General features: G+C 40.9%; 4 protein-coding genes across 11 annotated transcripts; 2 read left to right on the top strand and 2 right to left on the bottom strand.

The window, feature by feature from the left end:
- Positions 1-1,713: 1,713 nt before the first annotated feature.
- On the top strand, positions 1,714-9,325 carry si:ch211-59o9.10 (uncharacterized protein LOC561841 homolog). 2 transcript variants are annotated; one of them, XM_067493355.1, is made up of 11 exons: positions 1,714-1,854; positions 2,118-2,323; positions 4,671-4,728; positions 4,812-5,253; positions 5,723-5,817; positions 5,896-6,069; positions 6,402-6,477; positions 6,840-6,931; positions 8,070-8,188; positions 8,267-8,366; positions 9,079-9,325. In XM_067493355.1, exons 2-11 carry the CDS (start codon positions 2,190-2,192, stop codon positions 9,148-9,150), a joined length of 1,362 nt encoding a protein of 453 aa, XP_067349456.1. In that variant the 5' UTR covers positions 1,714-1,854; positions 2,118-2,189; the 3' UTR covers positions 9,151-9,325. The 2 variants fall into 2 exon arrangements, with proteins under 2 accessions (XP_067349456.1, XP_067349457.1); XM_067493356.1 differs by having other exon boundaries at positions 1,723-1,854; positions 2,128-2,323.
- On the bottom strand, positions 9,272-11,152 carry lyrm5b (LYR motif containing 5b). Its single transcript, XM_067493368.1, has 3 exons — positions 10,896-11,152; positions 10,221-10,275; positions 9,272-9,622 (listed from the first exon to the last, which is right to left on the bottom strand). The coding sequence occupies exons 2-3, from the start codon at positions 10,263-10,265 to the stop codon at positions 9,416-9,418; spliced, it is 252 nt and encodes an 83-aa protein (XP_067349469.1). The 5' UTR covers positions 10,266-10,275; positions 10,896-11,152; the 3' UTR covers positions 9,272-9,415.
- Positions 11,153-12,076: 924 nt separating this feature from the next.
- On the bottom strand, positions 12,077-20,197 carry nedd1 (NEDD1 gamma-tubulin ring complex targeting factor). 7 transcript variants are annotated; one of them, XM_067493336.1, is made up of 16 exons: positions 20,086-20,197; positions 19,270-19,413; positions 18,457-18,551; positions 18,022-18,138; positions 17,330-17,470; positions 16,443-16,672; positions 16,018-16,219; positions 15,088-15,199; positions 14,823-14,954; positions 14,480-14,530; positions 14,291-14,404; positions 13,709-13,875; positions 13,261-13,459; positions 12,464-12,605; positions 12,279-12,345; positions 12,077-12,197 (listed from the first exon to the last, which is right to left on the bottom strand). In XM_067493336.1, the coding sequence occupies exons 2-16, from the start codon at positions 19,403-19,405 to the stop codon at positions 12,093-12,095; spliced, it is 2,010 nt and encodes a 669-aa protein (XP_067349437.1). In that variant the 5' UTR covers positions 19,406-19,413; positions 20,086-20,197; the 3' UTR covers positions 12,077-12,092. The 7 variants fall into 7 exon arrangements, with proteins under 7 accessions (XP_067349437.1, XP_067349438.1, XP_067349440.1 ...); XM_067493337.1 differs by having other exon boundaries at positions 13,261-13,456; XM_067493339.1 differs by having other exon boundaries at positions 13,709-13,863.
- An 808-nt stretch (positions 20,198-21,005) lies between these two features.
- pclaf (PCNA clamp associated factor) lies at positions 21,006-23,740 on the top strand. The gene is made up of 4 exons (XM_067493351.1): positions 21,006-21,163; positions 22,079-22,162; positions 22,258-22,438; positions 23,573-23,740. The coding sequence occupies exons 1-4, from the start codon at positions 21,118-21,120 to the stop codon at positions 23,604-23,606; spliced, it is 345 nt and encodes a 114-aa protein (XP_067349452.1). The 5' UTR covers positions 21,006-21,117; the 3' UTR covers positions 23,607-23,740.
- The last annotated feature ends 641 nt before the right edge of the window (positions 23,741-24,381 follow it).

The following is a 24,381-nucleotide window of genomic DNA, read 5'->3' as shown; positions in this document are numbered from 1 at the left end:
TGTTACAGCGTTTATTCTGCAGCTCATACGGTTTCATTTTTATTTTGTGAGAAACATGTTAGAATATGTTTGGAAAGACTTGATATGTCTGGTGCAAATACTTGAATTGTAAATAGTAAATTACTTTAAAAGAAGTGATGATCAAAACTGGAAAGTCATCTTGAGTTTGTTTGAGCAGATAAAGCAATAAATAAGATCCTTTTGTAGAATCCAGTTTTGTGATTGATGTTTTATTTGATTCCAGTTCCACTTCATTTTAGCTCATGAAAAAAATTGATTTGAAAAAAAAAAAGGGAAAACGATCACAGGCCACATCATGAAAAGAGCAGTGGGGGGGACAATGGAGAAGACGGATGCATTGAATTACTTCTTCAACCGCTTTAACCAGCCTACAACCCCCTCACCATCAGCCCTCACATTGTTCTCTCTTAATGCACCCTCCAGGGGGCTCAACACACATTTGCAGCCTCCTTCCTAGAGTCTACCTTCCTTCAATGTCTTCACAAAACTCCTGAGGAGGTTTTATCAGTCTGTGGCTGCCAGCGTTCTTGTGCTGGGGAGGCAGCACATCCAGCAGAGACTCCTGAAGGCTGGATAAACACAGTTCTATTCTGTGCTGTTCTATTCAGAAGGTCCCAGTGTTCTCAGCCTCCAACATGTTGCCAGCGGCTGGCTCCTGCATTTTAACCTAGTTTTGGGTCCCCGTTTTCCAGAAGTCCCTGTGAAGTATTAAGCAATGGGGTTTTCACATAGAATCTCGATGTTTAATAAAAGCTGATGTATTGTCCTGGATAAAGTAGTTAAAAACAGTTCAACCTTTACCTGCTGGTGTCTTGGTTCTGTGGTAACACATCCGTTTTTATTTGTCACTAGAAAAGTCTGTTTTGCCTTATTTTACACTTTTGAATATTTGTTGAAAAATCTTGACTCCGAAACTGATAAAAGTTCTTTTGCACTTTAAGTATAATTTAGAACACGAACTTACTTCAACTTCACTAAAGATTTTGGAGATGTGCTTCTACTTTAGCTTTTGAGTTTCTGTACATCTGCCACCTGTGACTTTTCACATTCGAGTGCAACAATTCGAGATCGTTGTATGACGATAATTCTGCAGTACACGTTCACAACTCAATTCCTCTGAACAAGGTAAGAAACCAGTTAGTCTCCACAGCTGCTCACTGTCACTTCGCCCTTGTACTCGGTTGTTTCTATCAGCTGAAGCTCGTAGCTCCTGTAGCTGAACTCCCTCTCTTCTAACAAACCTTCTATAAAGGCCAGTTATGTGGCGTCATTAATGACATCTTCACTTCGCTTATACATATACTTCTTAATCCAACGTTACAACACGCAATTTAAACAAACAAAGAAAAGCCAGGTTGACAGATGCTTTGATCGAAAGCGACATACAAGTGAGCTACAAAAGCAGCAAAAAATAAGTCAACGATAAAACAAAGTAAAAATTCTATAAGAAATTCATAGGCGGAAGTGCAAAATGGAAGATACTTTTTTTGTCTTTGGGGAGAAGTGAGAGTGCTGAGCGTGTAGAGTTTGGTAGTTTGGCCTCTGTCAGCTTTATGCAAATTTGCAGAGAACTTCTGAAGCACTGGTAGAGTCACCACTGGGTTTTGATTCAACTCCCTGACTAAGGTAAAAAAAAATGCTCTCATGTGCGAAACTGGATTGATCATCAGTTTCTTTTTCTCATATAAACCTACAAGCGGAACCATCAAATGTGAAGATGTGAACTGTCCGTACTTTGTGGTGTGACACATGAAATTCCCGAAAATATCTACTTCCGACGGCTTTTTCACAGCGGTGTCGGAAAGCAAACCAACGAAAGACCACAAAACAAAGGTGAACTTACTAGATATTAAGTTTATTATCGAATTACCTTTATGTTTATTAGTGTTTATTTGTTTTTTGTTACTTTGCCTTCTTCTAATCCAGCTAATAGCTGAGTTTGTTGTGGCTGAAAAATTTTTCTTTGCTGGTTTTTAATTTTCAGACGCCTTCATTAGGACTGATTGTAGTTATGTCGCATCTGTAGTAACGTTTGCTAATTATTTAGCCCAGTGTGAACATCGGTAACGTGTTAAATCTCTGCTGATTCGTGTTAGTTTTCTTCAGTAACTGGGTGATAGTATGAGACCGGATCTGAGTCCAGGTCTTTAACGGCGCCGGAGGAGACTATGGATGAGACATTAGAAACTAGTTCCTGTTCGTCTGAACCGAGCAGTCCTGGAGTTCTGAACCGAGGCTGCCTGCTCGACCCTGCGGACCTCTTCAGCCATGATCTGTCCATCATCGTCCCGGAGACACCCAGGTAACGTGGCTCTTCGTTGGGTGATCCGGACTATAGATACACACGGATTTACAATGTTAGACCGTATTTCTATTTATTCAGATTCATCACATTAAGGTTTGCTACCTCTTTTTCGAGGAAGACCTGTCCAAGCAGCATTGCAATAATACACTTTACAATACAAAATTCTGCAAAACATTACATCATAATAGAACTAGTTGTAAAATACCCACGTATCACATAACATTATGAACAATTACACAGTAAACAAACACAGCATATGTGGCTCTAAGTACAAAGAGTAGTGGTGTTACTAAAGATGGATGGGTAGATACTTTATTAATCCTGATGGGATAGTCACAAATTACAGCAGTTTCCAAAACTTAAAGCACTCAATAAATTTCAATAAATACAAAACAATTTAAAGGAAGTAAATGTAACTGTCGTGTGTAATCGGAGTATTTAGGAAAGCAGTATCAACAAGGCTGAGGATCACTGAGCACTGAGAGCAATGGCTAAAGAATCAACCGTTGAAATAGCCATAAGGATGCTGGGGGATTTAATGTAAATCCTTTTTGGATCTTGTTCCAACTGTCAGGAGCAGAGAAAGAGACGATTTTCCTACCTATTTGTGTCTGTATGCTAAGAAGAGATAGCACATACGAGTTTTGTGATCTAGTATTATTAAAGGGATGTGGGAGTTTCTGGAAATATCGAGGGAGATTAAGAATGGCTTTATAGATATAATATACCAGTAGGAAAGAACAGTACTCTGTAGGCCGGCCCACCCTGGTCTACAAATTACAATGATGATTAAGTGGTTTCAGCAAATCAAATCTTAGTGCACTGTGATAATCAGAGTCCAGCTTATGAAGGCATTGTGCTTTGACATTCATGTACAAAAAGTCACCATAATCAAAGGTTGGTAGGAAGGTGGCAGCAACAAGTCGTTTCCTGGCTCCGCACAAGATTTTCAACATGGTGTTTAAAACCCAGACATTCATTACGCCACACACCAAGATATTCATAACAAGGGAGAACCCCGATTTTTGGACCTGAGTGGTAAAAATAAAAAAAGACAGTTTTCTTTTTGAGAATAGCATCAACCTGGTGCGTCTGTGAGAGAGGATGTGTAGCTGTATGAAACCAGGTCATCCGTGTAACAATGGGTGTAGGTTCCATGAGCATTAACCTAAATGTACAGAGAGAATAATAACGGGTCAAGTACAGACCCCTTTACAGCAGTGAACCAGTTTGAACCAAGTCCATTAACTTTCACACAGTGCGTCCTGTGTGACTTTTGGAAAACGTATCTACTAGTTGCTCAGATAATCCAATATTTAAATGGACTGTGTTGTAACAGGACTTGCTGTTCTTTACTGAAGTCAGACGGACATTGAGACAGGCTGATATTCATAGTATTGTTTGTCTAAAACAGAATTGAAACCCTTTGACACCCCGTACTGTGACTGTCAGTGACCAGTAGCATATGAACCGTTACAGCGTTAGTGTCTTGGGTAAACAGCGTGGTTGAAGCAACAATGTTGTCACTGAAGCATTTAGCTGTGTTTGTTTCCCCAGCGTCAGACACGGCCTCCCTGCATAAATGCTGCAGAGCATTAAATATTTTGGGAACATCTGTTTGTGTTTCTAGGCTGATTGTGGTGGTGTGGAGAAAATAATTAGATTTAGTATTTTTTATTATGAGCTGTAGGCTGATTCCACAGCAGCCTGTAAAGAAGCCGATTCTGCATGTTTGTTTTACTGGCGTTGGCCCAGACTTTTTCTTGTCCCGTAGGTCGGCAGTGAACCACGGTCTTTGCCTTTTTATTTACTTTTTTCTACATGGCACCTGTTTTTCTAGAAAAAAAATATAGAACAGGACATGTGTTATGCCCCTGGTCTAGGGGAACCTAGACACAACAATATGCTCCACCACTGTTACCATTCCCAAGCAAAACCAGACAAACGGTAGCATTTTTATTTGCTTCACATGTGAGCAGTGCACAAAACAACAAACCAAAACCTGCCCTGAGTTTACACTGAAGAAACAGAGGCTCCAACTGTGATTCTGTGTTGTTTTCTCTTTTTGTCTCTTCTCAATATGTTTCTTGTATCTGTGTTTATAGTTCACTCTGCAAAAATGAACCAAAACCACAAACCTGTAATTATGGAAAATATCAATTTTTTTAAACTATGCACTATGTGAATTTACTGATATTTATATCACATTTTTTGCCAGTGTATAACAATCACACATTTAATATGACCTCTATGTGAACAAGAATCAGAAAACCAGTTAATGTAAGATCCACATATTTCTTACACACAAAGTGTTTTCATGTTTATAAGTGTTTCTTTGGTTCAGTCCACAGCTCGGGAAGCGTAGGAGACCCAGTTGCATCAGAGAGGCAACCTGCAGTCCTGTAAGTCTGCAACATATTCACTTTCTTATCACTAGATATTGTGTTGTTCTCCTGGAGGCTGACCGCTGTTTTTATGTCATCAGGTGGCTGTTGCAGCCTCTTCAGGACAACAAGAACTTCGCTCTGGCAGCGAACGAGGTTGCTCACTTAAATCTAAACGCAGGCGGCTGGCGGCAGCGATGGGCGAGCACAGTGTTGGATTGGTCCCTACTTCATCTTTGGCGCCTCCATCTAGGTGTCCAGAGGAAAACCCCGCACTTTGCACACCATCCTGTTCCGCTTCCTCCTCTTCTTCAACTTTAGCCTCCTCTTCATCCTACCTTACACCAATATCAGAGGGGGAAGTCAAAGAGGTGGCATTCACTGTGATGGGGTCCACAGTAGAAGCAAGTCATGGTTGTCTAAATCAGAAGACTACAGTGGTTTCAGGATCACCTTCCCCTTTACCCAGCTCTGACTCTCTGTCCTTCCTCACAACAGAGGAGAGGAGATGGCTGAATGATGAACAAGGAAACAGATCAATAGGTAAATATAGAGCAAAAATATTTATAACATAGAAATAACATGTCTCAGGAGTTTTGTTCGGCTCTATGTTCAGTGTCCTCCTCTGTTTTAACAGCTGACAGTGGAACATCACCTACTGTAGCTGGAACAATTTATATCTCAGTGTCTGTCGTCCTCTTCACACATTATTTGTGGATCCCTCTGCATTTCTGACCTCACCTCGCTTACACATATTAACATCTGATCTTTGTTGTGACTCCTCTGATACGATCACTGACTCTCTTCCATTAATTCTGTTTCAGTTCTGACACTTGAATCTCTGTCACATTCTGCTTTTTACTCTGATTCCAATTTGTTGTAAATGAAACTTTCCTACAGCTGAAGCAGAAGCATTCTAAGGTGACGTTGTGGGAGTTGATTGAGTTAATAGTGAAAGAAGAATGATGAAAAGATTCAGGTGTTTGTTAGTAGCCAGTCGGTTTTTGTGCAGGCACCACTGTGGAGATCGTTATTAGTGATGATGATGAGGCTGTGGTTCGCTCAGCACAGTTGGAGGAAGATGAAGCAATGGCCCGAAGCCTGCAGGTAGGAAACATTTACCTGCTGTTTACACAGATATTGCACCTGTGCAAAATGAATTAAATGGGAAAGTGGTTTGTTCAGGCCCAATTTGACCAAGAGGAGACAGAGTCACGTGGAACAAACCCTCAGCATCATCTTCATCACCTGCAGCATAGTCACTATTCTCGTCATCAACTGCAGCACAACCACCGTCCTCTTCATCAGCTGCAGCACAACCACCATCCTCTTCGTCAGATGGAGCAGAACAACCCCAGGGTAAGAAAGTCACTTCACATTTAAAATAAACCATATTCTGCTTTGTGTGTGTATGTGTCATATGTTGTTGGACGGGAACACATGTTCCTTTATGACCTTAAATAGAAACACTTTGAATTTAACAAAATAAGTTCATAAACACAATTTTCTCTACATTGTGGCTAAATATCTACACTAACATTACATAAATCTCACAGGGTGCATTTTTTGCCATTTTAGCCATTTAGACTCTGTCACTATTCTGCAAATAGAAAGATGAGATTAACAGAAATGTGTTTTATGAAATCAGCATCTTGACTCTAAAGTTAGTCTGAACACGGTGTCGTCCGCAGTATTATTCCTACATGGAGCCCACCTGGATGTCTCATGTACTTGCAGCCCTCTCCACTCCAGTCACCCTTGAGGACGGTAAGAACACAAAGTCTCAGTTGTGATGTCCTGGATGGAAAAGTTCATCATCTATAGTTGATGTCAGGTGTGATTAAGATGATGGTAAAGAATAAGGTAACATCATGATATGCTAATGCTATGCTAATCACGTTTACAAAGGGTCTTACCTCACCATCTTATAAATGATGTTTAAAGTTTATCTTTCAGAGGAAAAGTTCTGAGACACACTTTCAATGTTACTGAGCTAATGGGGGCCTGCACCCGTGTTTCATATATAAAACTTAAACTGTTTACTTTGCCTATAGTGATGGGCTGAGAGTGGACCCAGGCTGTGTCCAGACTGACATTACTGATCCAGGGGTGTGTGTGTGTTTGTGTAGATTTAACTGGACAACATAGACGACGTGGGCGGAGCAGACGGAGGAACGTCCTGCCTGAATTTTTAGAAGACTCTCAGGGAAATGACTATGAGGTGAGGTGATCATGATGTAATGGCTTTTGAAGCTTCTGATAAGTTAATTGACAACATTTGAGTTAATTGGAAGCACCACTTAAACACACTGCTTCCTTTTGTAACATCATGGGACAATCAAAAGAAATCAGCCAAGATATCAGGAAGAGAATTGTGGACCTCCACAAGTCTGGTACAACTTGGGTACAATTTCCAGATGCCTTAAGGTGCCACGTTCATCTGTACAAACTATTACACGCAAATATGAATCCCATGAGAATATCCAGCCATCATACTGCACAGGAAGACGACGGGTTCTTTGTCCCAGAGATAAATGTGCTTTGGTGCGAAATGTGTGTATCAACCCCAGAACAAAAGCAAAACAACTTGTGAGGATGCTGCGTGAAGCTGGTAAGACTGTCATTACCAGGGTGAAAGGAGTCCGATACCGACATGGGCTGAACGGCCACTCAGCGAGGAAGAAGCCATTACTGCAAAAGCAACAGAAAAAAGGGACAAATACTAATTTTTGGAGACATGTCCTGTTCTCTGATGAAACTAAAATTGAACTGCTTGGCAGTTGAGAACAGCATCCCAGCTGTGAAGTGTGGGGGTGTTTTGCTGCAGGAGGGCGCACGTCACATTGTAGAGGGCATCGTGAGGAAAGAACATTTTGTAGAAACATTAAAGCGCTTGGGTGTAATTGGGGTTTTCCAAATGGACGGTGACCCTAAGCATTCTGCCAAATTAGTTACAAAGTGGCTTAAGGACGACAAGGTCAGTGTTTTGGAGCAGCCATCACAAAGCCCTGATCTTCTGTGGAAAATTTGTGGGCCGAGCTGAAAAGGCGTGTGAGCGTGACAGCCTACAAACCTTACACCCGTTCTGTCAGGAAGAATGGGCAAAAATTTCTGAAACTACTACAAGAAGCTTCTGGAAGGATGCACAAAACGTTTGACCCAAGTCCTACAGTTCAAAGGCAAAGCTACCCAATAGTAAAGAAGTGGAAAATGTTAATAATTCTAACTGAGCTTAAACAGGAGAAGTTTAGTCTGATTTAATGTCAGTGGGAAAAAATGTTCTTATGTTATGTATCTTCTTAAACAGTGTATGTAAACATCTGGTTTGAACTCGTTCTGTCTATCTCCGCATCTTTCAGGCTCTCCTAGAGTTCGAGGAACGTCAAGGTGCTGTCATGTCCAATAAGTTGACGTGGGGGGAAATCCAGAGGTTTCCCACCAAATTCTTCCAGTCTGCCAACAGCGTGGGGAACACACAGTAAGTCCAAACAGCCGGTCTGACCTTTACCGCAGTGATTGATGATGTTCTCACTGAATCTCTGGGATTGATTGACAGGTGTCAGATCTGTTTCTGTGACTACACTGACGGGGAGAAGTTGAGGATGTTGCCGTGTTTCCATGACTACCACGTCCAGTGTATTGACCGATGGTTAAAGGTAATTGCTCCACATACACAGACTGACAAAGGTATACTTTTGTGTATTTAAAAATAAAAGCAGGATTTAAATAAATCCAGATGAATCGGGCGTAAAAAGGCAAAGTGTTATGCTGGAGAAGGATTTTCCACAACCTGGCAACTACAAAATTTGAAATATTTGTAAAAGATTGTGATGCCAGTCTCACATCGAACCAGAAAAGTCCAAACAGATAAAACGTTTAACTAGATTTGATGATTAATTTGATGGAAGTCCGTTTTTGATTAACCTGTTGTGGTCAGGGATGATTAATTTTCATCAAATTAATTGATGAAAATGATCGTTAGGTGCTGTGTCTATCTTTTTGTCAATTCACACAACTGAAAATCTCGATTCTACAAAGTATTTTTCTAATTTTCAAAGGCAAAAATCAGTGAAAATACAAAAACTGCAGATAACAATTATATTTACTTACCATTAATCAGATGAATCATTGTTTTTTGTTGTTTTTTGAAGCAGTTTTTATTTGTTTTAAAGACAAATTAATTTTTGCTTTGAATTTTAATTGGTAATAGACCTGCTATAAAGAATTATGCTCATTATTCATTAAACTTACAACTATTTTGATTCATTCATAGCGGGTTCTATTATTTTCTATGTGAGATGCATTTTCACAGTTTATGAACAATAATAAAACTTGGTTATATCTCCACCCCGTTTCCTTCTCTAATAGGACAACACCACCTGTCCACTCTGCAGAGCCAACCTGGCTGACAGGGACTCCATTGCCCCCTCAAACCTCTGACCTCTGACCTCTTACCAGTGTTGATTCTGGAGGACTTTGAGTCTTCCTGCATTTTTGTCTTAAGAAAAACTTCCATCTTTTTTTTGCTTTTTTTATTACTTTGACATCACTTTTTTTCTGTCAGAACTGAAATAACTCAGTTGAACAATCCAGTGAAATAAAATTTTCCTCTTCATATTTTGCAAACATCTTGTTTTTCTTCGGGTCTCCTCTCATTGGACAGGTGACGGCACAGTGAGCGGAGTTTTTCTTCGGTGCTGGTGTTTTATTTGTCGTAGTAGCGTTTCTTCATGGCTCTGTATTTCTTCAGATAGTACAGCGCCTCCAGCTCTCGGGCCACGTACTCCCCTCGAGCGATCAGCTCCTTGATCTTCTCCGGGTCCTGGACCGATTTGTTTTTGGTGAATGCCACTCTCAGGCGTTCTCTGAAGTAGTCCCCTCCTTTGGGGTAGTCCCGCCCGAGGTAGAGGAGCTGAGGAGGAGGTGCATCAGTTAAATGCACAGTACAAAACATTTCTCTGCCAAGTCTTCAAGGTTTCTTTAGTTTGGTCTCTGGTTTCAGGATGTTTGGGTCTGAGTGTTAGCTTACGTTCCAGTCCTTGTTTCATATTATAAATAGCTTTGGTATTTTTGTCATTATTTATGTCAAATCAATTATTTAGTTTCTACAAAAACTAGTTTGTCCACCTTGCCGTTTCTTGTCATTTTAAACTTCAAACTTTTCAAACTCTAGCACAACTGAAGTTAGTTAAATCATTTATTAAAGCAGTCCAGTCCATAATGTAATAGTAATGTAGCAATGTAAGTTTTTTGTTTTTTTTTTTTTTTTTGTGCAGATATGAGTAGTTACATATATTCTCTTCACCAGTGCTTAAAACGGAACAAAAAAATAGATCTGATAGAAACATATAAAGTTGATCATTCAGAAAAATAAAAACATCTTTTAAAAAAAGACATTTTGTTAAATCTGACTAAAGTCTGTCTGACATTTTATCAGTTATTGTCTCAGGTGTCTGTGAACTGGTTTGTAGTCAGTCAATAAGTAGCTTTGTTTTTTTTTTTAAACATACATTTTTATACAGTCGAACCACTTCAGCTCTCAAAGGTGTCGCCATTTTCACCCAGCTGAAAAACAAAAATTAATATTCAGAGTTACGTTTGCAAGAATGGCAGAATAGAAATGACTATTTAGACATGTGAATTTTATATAAGTAGACCTGACATATGTGAATAAAAAGCCAAAATATTCTCTGGCTCGAGCTCCTCAAATCTGTACAGCCTGCTGCTTTTCCTTTGATTCGTTTTGTGGTTTGAAAAAACCCAAACAAATAACCGGTGATGCTTAAAAATCCCAGACGCTCGTATATAAACTCCAAACAAACCGGATGACAGAATCATTAGTCCACTGAATGAAAAGATTTTTGACCTGTTTTCTAAGTTGTCATCCTGTTTACTGAACCGCCAGCTTTGCTGCAATTCAATAATTCGGGAAACGAGAGATTAGGTGGATGAACATTTTATCCTGCGGGTGGTTAGAAGAGGGTCTGCGGATCGGGGCTGCGATCACAACCAGTTTTCAAACGACCTTCTGGGCTTTTACAACTGCACCGGTTACAAATACGATGGTTTTGCTAATAACAACGTGTGTTTTAAGGCTAAAATAATGGAACACTGATAACTGCTGTTTGACAACCAACAGTTCAGTTTAACTAGGTTTTCTCTTCAGGTTAACGTCACTTTCTCACCTGTCGTGCTGATATTCGCAGCTCCTCGACTTTCTCTGGAACAAAGTTCAGCTTGGCTTTAGCTTCAGTTCGCTAACGATAACCTCACATTATCCACTCGCTGCGTTCCATCCCGCAAAAACGTCAATTACCATGAATGAACGATTGTTTTCAACGTTGTTAACAAGGTCAAACCGAAGAGTAACGAACGAGTTGATCTAAGAGGAACAGACGCTGCTATCTTTCACTACCACGCAAGCTTCGTTCCACGCATGCGCAGACCCGCAACACCAAACACCGAAAACCTTCTAAACATGCTGACAATGCAGGACGTTTTCAATCGAGTTAAAGCTGCATTTACCTTTTTATTTTATTTCCGTTGTGGGGTTGTAATAGACTGGAACAATTACAATGACATTTTTGGTAATCACTTTAAAACTCACAATTATCGCTCAACAAAACTGTTTTTATTAATAAAATGCATTTATTTAAATTCATGTACAAATAACCAAGTGTGTCCAAAAACAACTGACAGAGGTGCAACAATAATAAGCGACATTTGTTTTAGTGAATTTTATCTGCTTCAAGTTTCCAGCTTTAAAAAAAAAAACAACTTCCCATTTGTTATAGAAATCTGTTTTATTCTTTAGACAAATGGTTCTTAAGCGTAAAAACATGATACAGGCACATGAACTAACTAACAATGAGAAAAAAAAAGTCCATCTAAAGGTGTAAATCACAACATCCACACACTGGCAGGCTGTAATATTATATTTATGTATTTTACGTTACAATTAACATACTTTTCAAACTTTTGACTGAATAATTTGCACATTTTACCACTCACTCAATCCGAACAAAACAAAACACACACACACAAACCTCACGTACATATGTGCTGCTGCTAACGTCCTCAGCATCAGGAGGCACAGCTGGTGCTTCAAACTGTCTGCCTGAAGAGAGGCAGTGACTAGGACACAAAACAGAATCCATATTTCTGTTAGTCCTCGATGATCAGCACGGATCCGTTACAACAAGCGTTTAAAGGACTTTCCTGCCCTGAGCTGAGACAGTTTCTTTTGCTAGCAGATCAACCCTCCCCTTTTACCTTAAACCATTTCTAACCCTAAACATCACCTTACTGAGGGAGGGACTGTGGAAGAAGGCACTGCCTGAGAGGCTAAATTCGGGGCGAAACACTGAAACAACCGTTTTGGATCAGTAGTTGGTCTTCAGTCTTCGGTTCTCCTCTCTCAGTCTCTCAATCTCCTCCACCAGAGACTCATTCACAGAGTACTTCTCTATCAGACTGTGAATCTCATTCTGAAACAAACAAACAGAAGGTGTCGGACAACTGGACTTGGCTAGACTTTCATCAAAGGAAATGTCTCTGATGGTTCATACCAGCTGGATGTAAAACTGCCGAACCATCTCAACCTGAAGGTTGACGATGTCTCTGTGACAGGTGTCCCTGAGGAGGAAATACATCTGGATCACTTGATGTTTTCTGGTATCAGGCATTAAAAAAAGGAAGAAAAGTTTTCAAGTTTGGATGCTGAAGCAACAACAGATATAAGACCAGGACAGACCTGAAGTCCTCCAGAGTCTCATGGATCATGTTCTGGATGAAGTGGATCTGCAGGGAGGTTAGAGGAGCACCTCCTCCCTGTCCAACCACCTCTGCAATGTTCTGGGAGAGAGAGGAGGACACGGCCACTGACAGAGCTGCACCTGAACAGACAGAACCAGAACCAGCGACAATTAAGAACTCGTGTCTCTGGGCAGGACACTGAACCCCTGACAGCCCATTCCCCTCCCCAGCTGTGCAGTGCCGGTCCAAGCCCGGTAGAAATTGGGGAGGGTTGCGTCAGGAAGGGCATCCGGCGTAAAAACTTTGCCAAATCAACATGCGGACAATGATCCGCTGTGGCGACACTGAACTCACGGGATAAACCGAAAGGATAAAAAATAAAGAGTTAAAATGTGAAGGCATATATCAAACACTGTGGGTTTATTTTCACACCCACATGAGGCTCAGAAAACCAAGAGGTTAACAATCATATTGTCAGTCAGAGCTTTTTCACAGCAGATATTTTGATCTGTCACAGGTGTAATAAATAATTTACACAGTAAAGTTAAGGAATAGTGTTTTAAGAGCCTGTTTTTCTCTGTACTGTTACACTTTATTTTCTCAATATTTGGACCTTTTCTTGGAAGAAATTATTATAAGATTCTAACACTTATTATCTCAGAATCATATTTTTTAATGTCTGTAACTTAGCACAACCTTTAACATCTTGTAAATAAAACGTAAGATTCTGTTGGCAGAAGCAGCAGACTGTGGGAATCAAACCTTTGACTGACACAGTGTGTGTAAGTGCTCTACCTGCTGTTGTGGTGGTGGGTGGGGCTCCCTGGAGAGGTGAGTCATACGTCAGCTGAGCTTGAATCCCATTGGCTCTTCTGAGGCTGGGCTCTGGCGTGAAGAACGGCGGGGCCGGTTTACTGGGAACGGCCTGCTGAGATGAAGTAGGAGTCGTGTGAACGTCCCCCTCCTGGCTCGAACTGCTGGCTTTGTCAGACTGCTGAGAAAGAAGTGATTTTTTTTTAGTAAAGGTAGGAACATTAATCAGTCACAGCACCACAAACTTTTCTTAATGCTTGTGTTTTAAATCTGCTTCCCTGTTGTATTGACAGACATCACAAATGTAAAAGAGAAGCTTAACATCCTTCCATCACACCTTGCTACAATGTTCTTAACACTGAAAAGATGCTTTGTGCCTTTGATGAAAAGTTAAACAAGCTTATGGTTTGAAACAAAGCACAGAAACCACCTTTCTGGAGTCAGCTGGCTCCGCAGCTGCAGCAAGGTTCGGCTCCTCTTCTTTGATTGGTGGGGGGGTCTGGAAGACTGACAGCGGGCTATAGCATCGACCTGCAGAAGCTGCCAGGGGGGTTCCCAGGGGGGTCTTACGATGGGAGCTAGCACCTGAATGAGAGTCTGAAACATCCGGTCAAGACTGAAACAATTCCATCACCACCAGACAGCCACAGTGTTTACATGCACTCAAGTTAGATAATTATTGAAAAGTCATTTCACTAAAAGTGGGGTAGGGGATTAGAGGAAGAGGATTTTTTTTTGACTCGGCAACCGACAAACCTATTAGTGACTACAAGACAGAACTATTACTGCCTAATAGAGATCCACACTGGATGTGGATCCAGTGTTGAGCTTTAGCTCAGTGTATTTCCGTAGCTGTTCTCATACTTAAGACGGTCCAGGAAAAATCCAAAACGCCTTCTTAAGAGCCTGTAAAAGGACTGACTACAATGACAGTCAGCAGGAATTAATATCTGGAAACCCCATATCCCCCCTGTATCCCCAAATCCAGCAACAGTTGACACTTTGTACAAACCTGTACAACCAGTAGATATCTGACCTTCTCTGACTGGGGAGAAAATGTCCAGACTGGCCCGACCGATGACCTGCTGACCCTCCCCTTCTCTGGACAGCATCTCCATACTGGTAACTATGGAAACACAGCATCAAAGTTAGTCTAGAACCAGCAGCATCTGTCTGATTTAGTGGTGATGTCCTGGTGTACCGAGTGCTTTTCCAAACAGTGCGTCTCCTGTCCCCCCTGGTGTCTTCAAATCTGGGAGAGAAAGAAGCGACTGGGGTTAGTGTTGTGTTTAAGTGCAGACTTCTAGGAAAACAACACAAGGTCTAACAGACATTAACTTTAGAAACCAACCCCCCATGATGTCTGTCATCACTTATAAGTTAATAAAGTTCAGTTTTGTTGACATCAGAAATGTCCTTTAGTCTGCTTAGTACTACTTGCACTTTGACCTCTTTATATCAGTTACACATTTTGTTTTTGTAGTTTTCTTCCAGTGTGCACTGATTATTGTCAATGAAGACAAAGATGGAAAATGCTGCCTGACCTTCCCGAGCAGGAGAGAAAATGTCCAGGCTGTTTCGTCCCACACTGCTGAACTTGTCCACAGCAGGAAGCTGCTCTGTCCCCTGCTGACCCTCAGCCTCTCGGGACAGCCCCTCTGCACCAGTGCCCCCTGCTGGAGAACAAACAGTGCTTTTAGTTTGAGTGGCTGTATATTGTCACGCTGTTGACACCTATAGTTAAGATGGTAATACTGTATGTGTAGTGTGGCTTGCTGATGGGGACCAATCAGATGAATTCAGCTGTACCTGTCACCTGTCTGTTGGGGTTGGGCCCTGTGCTGGGTTCTTGCTGGTTGCTGGACAGTTTGATTGAGGCCCTTTTAGCACTGGCAGTCTTGGTGTTGCCCAGTTTACTGGACTGTGGTGGAGGGAGGAAAAGCACAATTATACCCAGTTTCTACCTGCAGCTTTACTGGCCATCAGTATTTCTGCTAATGTGATACTTTAGTAACACAGGAACATCACATGGTTACATGTACGTAACTCATGACATGCAGTATTCAGCTGTAAATAAGGTTTTCTTAAAAAAAGTGAAGTTTCTCTGGCCACTTAATGTTCACTTACTGAGCTGTACCTGGATGTTTGATAGTTAAAGACACAAGTCTCCAAGCAACAAAAAGGTGACGCGGTTTTTTTAACCCCTCTTGTAACTAAAAGCAGCATTTTTAATTGAGCTAATGCAGCTAGTAGCTGTGTAGGTGGTGGAAGATGCTTGGCTTTTATAGCAGCTGAGGCTGTGAGTAGGATGCCTCTGTGTCTGGGGGGTCTGCGTGAGAGCTCTGGAGCTCACAATGTTGTTGACCAATCATGAAAACCAGGAGAAAGATCTTTGAGAAGTGGAGGTGACATCTGGTGACTAGTTTGGTAATTGCAGCCTAATCACTTTAGTTCTTATCAAACCAAATCTGACCCATTGCAAGAGTAACTATTTACTGTAACTGTAACTTAACAGTAAAAAGTAACAGGTAATATAACAACCCGTAACACTGTTGGCCAGCAATGACCCTTCTTTATGACAACTTTTCTTGTTTCCATTAATGCAAACGCAGCTGCCAGAACGCATCCACAATGTTCAGTGGTAGAGACTTGGTAAAGTAAGAGTTTTTACTGAAGGTGCTCGTGTAATAATGAAGTATGAAAACAGACATTTTCATAAGGTGATTGGTTTGCTGGCACCTTGTGTCTGCTGGTGTTGCTCTGAAAGCGCAGGCAGGTGACTGAGGTTTTATGTGCCACAGTGACCCTGGTGGGGGCACTGGAGTTCCTCAGATCATAGTGATAGATCTTCCCCTGAGTGGATCCGACTACCAGGCCTGTTCCATCCAGGGTAAAGTCCACAGAGGTCAGAGGACTTTCCACTCGGATTGATCTAAGGATGCTGCAGACATTCACATGAAACATGGGAACAGAGTACATGCTATACACGTTACAACTGATTTTAACTTGGGTCATGTTTCCATTTAATACACAATATCTTGTGCTTAAGTCTTGAACACACTTTAAACACATCTGAGTGTTTTTTGTATTGGTGAATATTTGGATAAATGTGAAACTACACACTGTACTCTATAGGGGACACAGTGTGGTGTGTTGAGTCTTACATCTTGCTGGCCGTGTCGTAGCAGATGATCTTCTTGTCTAAACCCACAGTGACCACCAGCAGCTCACTGGCAGGGGAGAAAGCCAGACCAGAGCCAGGAGCCTTGTGGGCGCTGTCAAAAACATGGAGCTCCTTCTGGGTGTTTGAGTCCCACAGCACCGTGGTGCCACTGTCAGAAACACTGCCCAGCAGGGAGCGTTTGAGCACAGACAGCCTCAGGTCATGGATGGGCTGAAGATAAAACACAACTTCTGTTAGTCTTCACAGTAAAAGTAATACAATAATAATATGTCTTTTCAAAAAACAGCGAGATACAGGAGCAGCAGAGCTTTCTTCAATATTCCTGTGAGCTTGTGATTCACTTGAGGAAATGTGTTCCAGTTCAGACTACAGAACCCGGAGCAGCTGCCCCATCAACAACAACAAAACTTTGTCCGTTGGTGCCTTTGTCTTGACCAGTTCTTTCAATAGGGTCTTAACCTGGTTAAGCCTAGTTTTAAAAAAAAGGTCTCCTCACTGTGCCCAGAGTCAAACCTAAACCTGGAGAAGCAGCATTCAGTGTTAGCTCTCCAAGTTTATGAACTAACTCCTAAAAACATTGAATTATACTCTAATAAACTCTGTCAGTATTTGTCAGTGCTAATCACGACTGTTACTACATGATCCAAGGTGACAGTTCAAAGGCAGGTCAAAATCTGGAGAAAAAGACAAACTAAAGTTCGCTACTGCATTCATATCACGAGGTGCTGTGTTTCTCACAGTTCACAAGAAATTATGTGACATAAAACCAACATCTTTATACTATACTTTGTGACAACTCTGTAATACCATCTATTCAAAAACATTGCAAGGCTTTACAGTATTTATCCAGTGCTGTGATGGTCTGACCTGGTTGTTGCCATGACCAAAGGCTTTACTGGACATGTTGGTGGTGATACTGTGGAGGACCAGATCTCCACTGGTGGAGCCAGAGGCGATGTAGCTGTCGTTGGCATTGAAGGACACACAGGTCACCTCTTCTTTATGATCCTAACCGACAGAGAGAAACAGGTAACTGCTGCAAGAGCACTTTCTACTATCGTCAAGTAAACAGTCACATCAGGAAGCATATGGACCCCCCCTCACTTTATGTAAAGTCCTTCTTGAGCCATATCCTTTAAATGCTGCCAAAGGGGCTTTTACACAGCACTGAATGATGAAACTGTGAATGGTTTCCATTCATCCATTATTTTTAACCTGTTCAGGGTTGTGGGGCTTTTACCAGATGTCTTTGGGTGAGAGGTGGGTTACACCTCTCATTGAGCTGTCCTGTTCATGATTTCAGTTTTCAATTTAAATAATATTCAGTTCTTTCCACTGTGAACTCAATTTCTGATTATAGGTTATTGTGTGTAGATTTATGCCAAACATTTCAAATTAAATGTACAACACAGTGAAGTGTGCATAAAGTGAACGCTCTGAATAAAATAAAAAGGACTAAATAATTGAACCCAAGCCAAAGTAACTTTTTTTCTGTAAATGCTTCATACTTGAATTCTGCTGGATGTTTAACTGTTCTCCTGCCCTGTCTCAGGTTTTACCTTGAGGGAACGGTGCAGTCTCTTCGTCTTCAGGTCCCAGATGTGAACACAGTTATCTAGACCTCCGCTGACCAGAAACTGAGACGATGAGCTCAGACACACACGGGTCTGCTTTTTCTAAACAGACAGTGAAAACAAGCAGTTGTTAATTATACAAAGTAATGTAAATTAAGCTTCAGACTGCAGGTAACAGTGAAGCACTGCTTTTACAATGTTATGTTTACAAAACACATCTGTTTTTAGCATAATACACCATCTCTTCCTCACATTTAGTATTAGATGTTTAAATTCACACAGGTTCATCAGGCTAAAGACAAGATTTACGACATGGTAAGTGAATTTGGTAAATCTAAGGATTCAGACCAAAAATACAGAAATGTTCTTGATTAATTTGGGGGGCCATAAAACCAACAACAACTAATGGCTTGCACTCACCCCACCTGCGAGTTCCACCACTGGAACAGGAGTTGACTTGAGGCTGGAAACCACCAGTTTGTCTCCGCTGCTGCTGGCACTGACCAGGTACTGGTCTGAGTCAACTAGTCAAGGCCGATTCATTGTTTCCTCCATAATTTATCACTAATGACATTTTTTTAAACAGACTTTATTTTCTCATGTTGACACACACACGTACAAAGCTCTATTTTGCACAATCAAACTCCTGCAGATGATCCAAAATGCAGCAGCTCGCCTCATTTTTAATCAGCCAAAAAGGACTCATGTCACACCACTGTTCAGATCTCTACACTGGCTTCCTGTAGCTGCTCACATCATCTTCAAAGCTCTGTCTCTTGCCTACAGGGTGTCAACAGCTCCTGCTTACCTCAACCCCCTCATTCAGGTCAACAATCCTTCCTGTCTGCTGCGCTCTGCCAATGAACGACGTCTGGTGGTCCCAGCACCGCACAGAAGACACCAAGCAAAACTCTTCAGCGCACTGATCCCACGATGGTGGAACGAGCTACCAAAACTCTGCACGCTGAGCAAACTCACTCCCAATATTCATAACACTGCTGAGAAACTGAACTATTCCGCACCTTCCAATGCAGTTAAATCCATTTTTTTTTTAAATACTCCCTTTCTGCACTTTCATCTCATGAAATGTAAATGCTTTTCTGATAGGACTTCGCATTGATGTTTTCTGTTTGACTTAGATTTTTGCTGCCTTGTACCTCACTTGTAAGTCGCTTTGGATAAAAGTGTCTGCTAAATGACTAAATGTAAATGCATTTATTTATCACTGGATACTGTTGGAGCTCCAGCAGGCCTGGGCAACAGGATGGCTGATGCTGTGAGGGTTAAACTGCTCCAGTGGTGCCATGGAAACCGCATCCCAGATCTTCACACAGTCTCCAGTCGACACGAGACGGGTCACCTCCTCCATGGCAACACCTGGAGATAAACACATTTGCAGCTGCTCAAATGCGATGAGTTGATTCTTACGTTTTCTTTCTGGCAAATGAATTATTTTTTGGTTTTAACTGTTTGTTGATAAAACAATAAAATGGAGAAAAACATGTTGAGTTGTAGGAATTTACTTATTATTCTATTTTAAATGCATTATTTTCCCTATTTGTAGAGACAAAGAGTCATCAAGAAAATAGTTAGCAGTTGCAGGGTTGAAAACTTTACTTAAACTCTAAGTAAAAATTTGAAGTGGCAGCTCTAGTTAAGAGGCTAATTGTTGTTTAGGCAAGTAGCTAACTTACACTTTATTAAGGGCTTAGTGAACTTCTGGTCAACACTCACATACTTTTTGTAAGTTAACGTAAAGGTTAAAATGCGTTTTGCGTCAGCTTTTGGGTAAATCTTAACAAAGTAAATTAACTATTCTAGTAGCAATGTGTAATTTGAAAACGACAGCTAACTAGTTAACCTAGTTACCAACAAACGCTGAACTCAGTGAACGATAGCTAACAGTTAACGCTAGCTGCCACAGAAGACAAATTTAGCCTCTACATGCTTTAAAGTAACTGAACAAACAGAAACAACATGAAACTAGCTGTGAGTTGTCGAAAACTGAATAGATGTTTAAAATACTTCAGTGAAACGTGTCATACATACTCAGAAAGATAAAATATTGACTGACAACTTGTAACAAATGTTTTGTTTTTGATGCGCCTACAGCCGATAAACCGCCACTACGGAGACACAAGAGGGTCAAAAACAGAACTTTTTTTTGGGTAACTTTATTGTTCAACAATTGTTTTACACAGCGTTGGAAAGAAACTTAGCATCTTTTCTTAAGCAATGAACTTTACTACAGTTTTAAGGTACTTTTACATTATATGATTTTTTTCATTTTATGATAATCCACTACATCTGTCAGCTTTAGTTACTGGTTACTCTTCAGTTTCATATTATTAAAACTAAAAGAGAAATTACACTCTCTTCTACCAAAACGTTACAGTCACTGGTCTCTTTCAGATTACAACGTCTACCCAAGATGTCGTCCACCTGAGTGCTTCTCCCTCCGTTCTTATGTCACCCTATGTTCCTGCCTCTTCTGGAACAAAGTGTTCACTACAGCCATTTCCATCCTCTTTGCAAAGTCTACCACCATCTGTCCTTCTGCGTTCCTGTCCTGAAGACCAAACCTATCAACCATATTCTCATCACCTCTGTTCCCTTCACCTATATGTCCATTGAAATCTGCACCAATCACCACTCTCTCACCTCTGGTGATGCTCTGCATCACTTCATCTAACTCACTCTGGAATTTCTCCTTCTCTTCTAACTCACATCCTAGCTGTGGTTCATAACCACTAACAACATTGAACAGCACCACTTCAATTTCCAGCTTCAGCCTCATCAACCTGTCTGATACTCTTTTCACCTCTAGAACATTCCTCACAAAGTCCTCGAATGTGTTTGATCAAATTACTTCAAGTGGTAAATCCTGCAGTTAAATAAGTTCACCTGAAGGGGCAGCGTCGCATCGTCATCGCGTTTCCTCTACTGCATAAACAGAAGCAGAAGAAGAAATCTCCACCCGCATCCGCTGTTCTTTTAAACTAAGGCGGGACGCTTCATTCGCGTATTCTGTTTTGTGTAGTTGTTGCAGGAACAGTATTTAACTTTGCAAGTTTCGTCACCATGGTGAGAACTAAAGCCGACAGCGTCCCCGGATCATACAGAAAAGGTACAGCACACAATTAAACACATTTATTGCATATGCAGCAACAAATCGTTAATTTATGTAAGAATGCAGCTGCATTCCTACGTAGTTTGGCTGCGCGCACTCATTAGAGCCAAACGGACAGAACGACAAAACGTTGATTGTTTGTCCCGGGAAAATCTTCAACATAACAATGCAGCATTGTCTTTTAAACCATTTAAACATTTCTACTTTAGTATTGTGGGAGACTGTAACTTCAAATCTGCTAAACTGCGAACCAGTTTTCTCAACAACAGCCTCCCGCCAACACGAAGCTGAGCTGGAGGCGTGCTCCCTTCCTCCGAAACCACCAAAGAGCTTTATATAAAACGCATTTATGTCGTGTTATCACTAAATTAAGTCAAGTTTCTCCTTTTCATACACATCTAACGTTGTCTGGTCTAACTTGCAGTGTCCGGCTTTCTGTAACTGGCGCCAGTTTTGAGCGCCGCAGTGTCACTTCATGCCGACTTCCCACCAAAACCCATTGAAACCCTGCGTTATTGATTTCATCGTGGGGGGATCGTCGAACATACATTTGTACCAGAAAATGGCTGATAATATTTTAGAAGTTTACATAACTATGTGATAAATTCAGCGTATACATGATTCGTCGTTCTACATTTGAACGGATAAAAATGCATGTATGCTACTGCGACTGCATACATACGGACAGTGGTGCACATCATCATTATGTGTTTTTACATTAGCTTTCTTCAAGTGCATCCTTTTTTTCTTTTTGTAACGTTATAGCACACTTTTAGTTTCTGCGCTTTTCCTTTCACTCTTGCAACACCAGTTTCCATGTGGGGTGCATTTCAGTGTCACCTCACTGGTTCATTCATCATTTCATATCTGACATGCTTGTTAAATTACACATGTATTTGATTTTATTTACAGCTGTTGCAGCTTCTGCTCCCCGGAAGTCTCTTGGCTCCAGTTCAGTAAACTCGTCTTCCTCCAGCAGCCAGTCATCCACACCTGGTGAGCCACTGCAGCCTCTGCCAGCACTGAGGCAGCATCACACTTAGTTCATGATATCATCAGATTGAGGTCATTGTTTGTTTTTTTATGCACAGCAAAGAGCAAATATGCTGGTGGTAACCCAGTGTGTCCCCGACCAACTCCGACCTGGCAGAAGGGCATTGGGGACTTCTTTGGTGGTCCCCCAAGGAAGCCTGAGAAAGAAAACCAGAAACCCCAAGATGTTGAGGATGATGAAGAGGCTGGAGGCAGCGGGATGTCAAAGAGTAGCAGGAAGTAGGTTACCATTCTACATGATGTACTGGGCAACAAGGATTTCTGTTCAGCCTTTATTTATAGGTTAACTGCAACTGAGCAATTTATTTTGTAACCCCACTGTCTTAGGGTGTAATTTTAACCTCCGAAATTACATTGGGAGGGATTCTCCCAGTGGGTCATGGCCGATTCTTGCATGGCACCTCTGCTGTTAGTGTGTGAATGGGTGTATGAGGAGCAACATTGTAAAGCTCCTTGTCTGGTAAGCTAGAAAAGCTCTAAGTGCAGACCATTGAACATTCCTTTGCTGATAATTTAAACCATTCAATCCGACTTGACATCTACAAGCAGACTTGAATAAAGTCTGTGTCACTAAAGACAGGGGGCTCATTGATTAGTAGGTGTAAAGCTGCTAAAACACGGTCAAACGAAGGAAAAAAATCTTCATCAAATTGATGACGTGCACATACAGTGTTTATTTTGTGTCCCAGATTTATCACCTGATAAAACCTGGACCTTTGTTCAGTTTCAATGAAGCCCAGTGTTTCAACACGCTGTCAGAGCTTTGAAATTTCTCCCAACAAGAAGTGTTTCTGCATGTCTTTTTAAGCCTAATATCCTATAATTAGATTTTTGTGTGTGTTTGTGAAAACACGGGCTTGGGACTTTAGGTGAAATTAAAAAATGATCTAACATTGAGATATGTAGACGATCATAAATATAAAGGCTTTTATCAGACACTGAGAAATTTAAGAAATTGAATATTTTCTAGTGATGGGGGAAAGAAGCATTGCCGCTTTTCTGTTGACTAATAATTAACGGAAGATCAAGATAAAACTTCATTTACGCCCTTATTTTATAATTCAGCTTTCACCTACTGAGCTTGGTGGTGGTGTTGTTTTAAGTGTAATGAACCTATGTCTTTGCTTATGTTAAATGAAAGGATTCATAGTAACGTCTTTATGCTGGACACATGTAGGTATTGTAAAGATAAGTGTTTTGTGACTAGAGTATAATAAAGATACAGTCTGTTGTGCAACTTCTGACTAAGTTGGATAATAAAATATTAAAATCTAATGTATCTGTAAAGGTAATTAAAAAGACAATGACAAGTTACTTATTTGTTCACTTTAGTAAGTTATCTTTCATCTGCAGGTCCAGACCACTGCCAGCTGAGGATGACGACTGAAAATGAAGAATAAATCTGTCTGTTCCCGTTGTCTGCCTTCATGCTGATGTGGTGGCATTTTAATGTACATCTGTATATAATTTCTGATTAATTCACCTTGTATAGCTCATTAAACTTGTTTTTTATGTTTTTAATCTGCAGTTACGTCTTTTATGTTTGGCTTTTTAAACCAGTCTGTTGTTAATTGTAAATGGTTTTTAACTTTAGGAAAGTAACATTTTTACACGAGAGGACCTGGTGGATCAGTGGTAGAGCATTGGCTTTAAGGACACGGGAATCGAACCCTCCAGCCACCATGGGCAACCGTGGTTCCGGTGTCGAGCCCGGATAAAATGGGAGGGTTGTGGCAGGAAAGGAATCCGACGTAAAACTAATGCTAAATCAACGTGCGGAACACGTTCCGCTGTCGGGACCCCTGAAGATCTTTTACAAGTGTTTACACAAAACTACTTAAACGCCGGAACTACAGTATTAAGTATATTTTTAACCGCTATGTCAAAGCAAACTGGGTAGTTTTTACTTTTACAATTAAAGTTTCTTTGCATGTTTAAATTAATGTAAAACAAAGCAACAAACGATGAAAACAACCACATTTAAATAACAGTCAGAAATGGTCCGTGCTACATGAAATTACTTTCTTTGAGATGCTAATACAGTTTTTAATGTAGTGCGTTTGACCTGGAACCTTTGTAGTTGAATTGGGACGTTCAGGTACAGAAACCACCTCGTGCTGTGTGGGAACCTAACATCTATTGAGGCGATTTACGGCGCTTTG

Source organism: Channa argus, chromosome 23, assembly GCF_033026475.1.
Source record: "Channa argus isolate prfri chromosome 23, Channa argus male v1.0, whole genome shotgun sequence".
In the NCBI taxonomy this organism is placed as follows: Eukaryota; Metazoa; Chordata; class Actinopteri; order Anabantiformes; family Channidae; genus Channa; species Channa argus.
This window is presented reverse-complemented; position numbering and strand designations above follow the sequence as displayed.

Coding starts and splice junctions, on each gene's coding strand:
- si:ch211-59o9.10 (XM_067493355.1), top strand. CDS start 2,190: ATGGATGAGACATTAGAAACTAGTTCCTGTTCGTCTGAACCGAGCAGT. Junction 5,254..5,722: donor ACAAGGAAACAGATCAATAG/GTAAATATAGAG, acceptor GTTTTTGTGCAG/GCACCACTGTGGAGATCGTT. Junction 6,478..6,839: donor TCCAGTCACCCTTGAGGACG/GTAAGAACACAA, acceptor GTGTTTGTGTAG/ATTTAACTGGACAACATAGA.
- lyrm5b (XM_067493368.1), bottom strand. CDS start 10,265: ATGGCGACACCTTTGAGAGCTGAAGTGGTTCGACTGTATAAAAAT. Junction 9,623..10,220: donor TGGTTCGACTGTATAAAAAT/GTATGTTTAAAA, acceptor CCTCCTCCTCAG/CTCCTCTACCTCGGGCGGGA.
- nedd1 (XM_067493336.1), bottom strand. CDS start 19,405: ATGGAGGAGGTGACCCGTCTCGTGTCGACTGGAGACTGTGTGAAGATC. Junction 17,471..18,021: donor GACTGCACCGTTCCCTCAAG/GTAAAACCTGAG, acceptor TCTGTCGGTTAG/GATCATAAAGAAGAGGTGAC. Junction 13,876..14,290: donor GATATCTACTGGTTGTACAG/GTTTGTACAAAG, acceptor CGGATGTTTCAG/ACTCTCATTCAGGTGCTAGC.
- pclaf (XM_067493351.1), top strand. CDS start 21,118: ATGGTGAGAACTAAAGCCGACAGCGTCCCCGGATCATACAGAAAAG. Junction 22,163..22,257: donor CAGCCAGTCATCCACACCTG/GTGAGCCACTGC, acceptor TTTTATGCACAG/CAAAGAGCAAATATGCTGGT. Junction 22,439..23,572: donor ATGTCAAAGAGTAGCAGGAA/GTAGGTTACCAT, acceptor TTTCATCTGCAG/GTCCAGACCACTGCCAGCTG.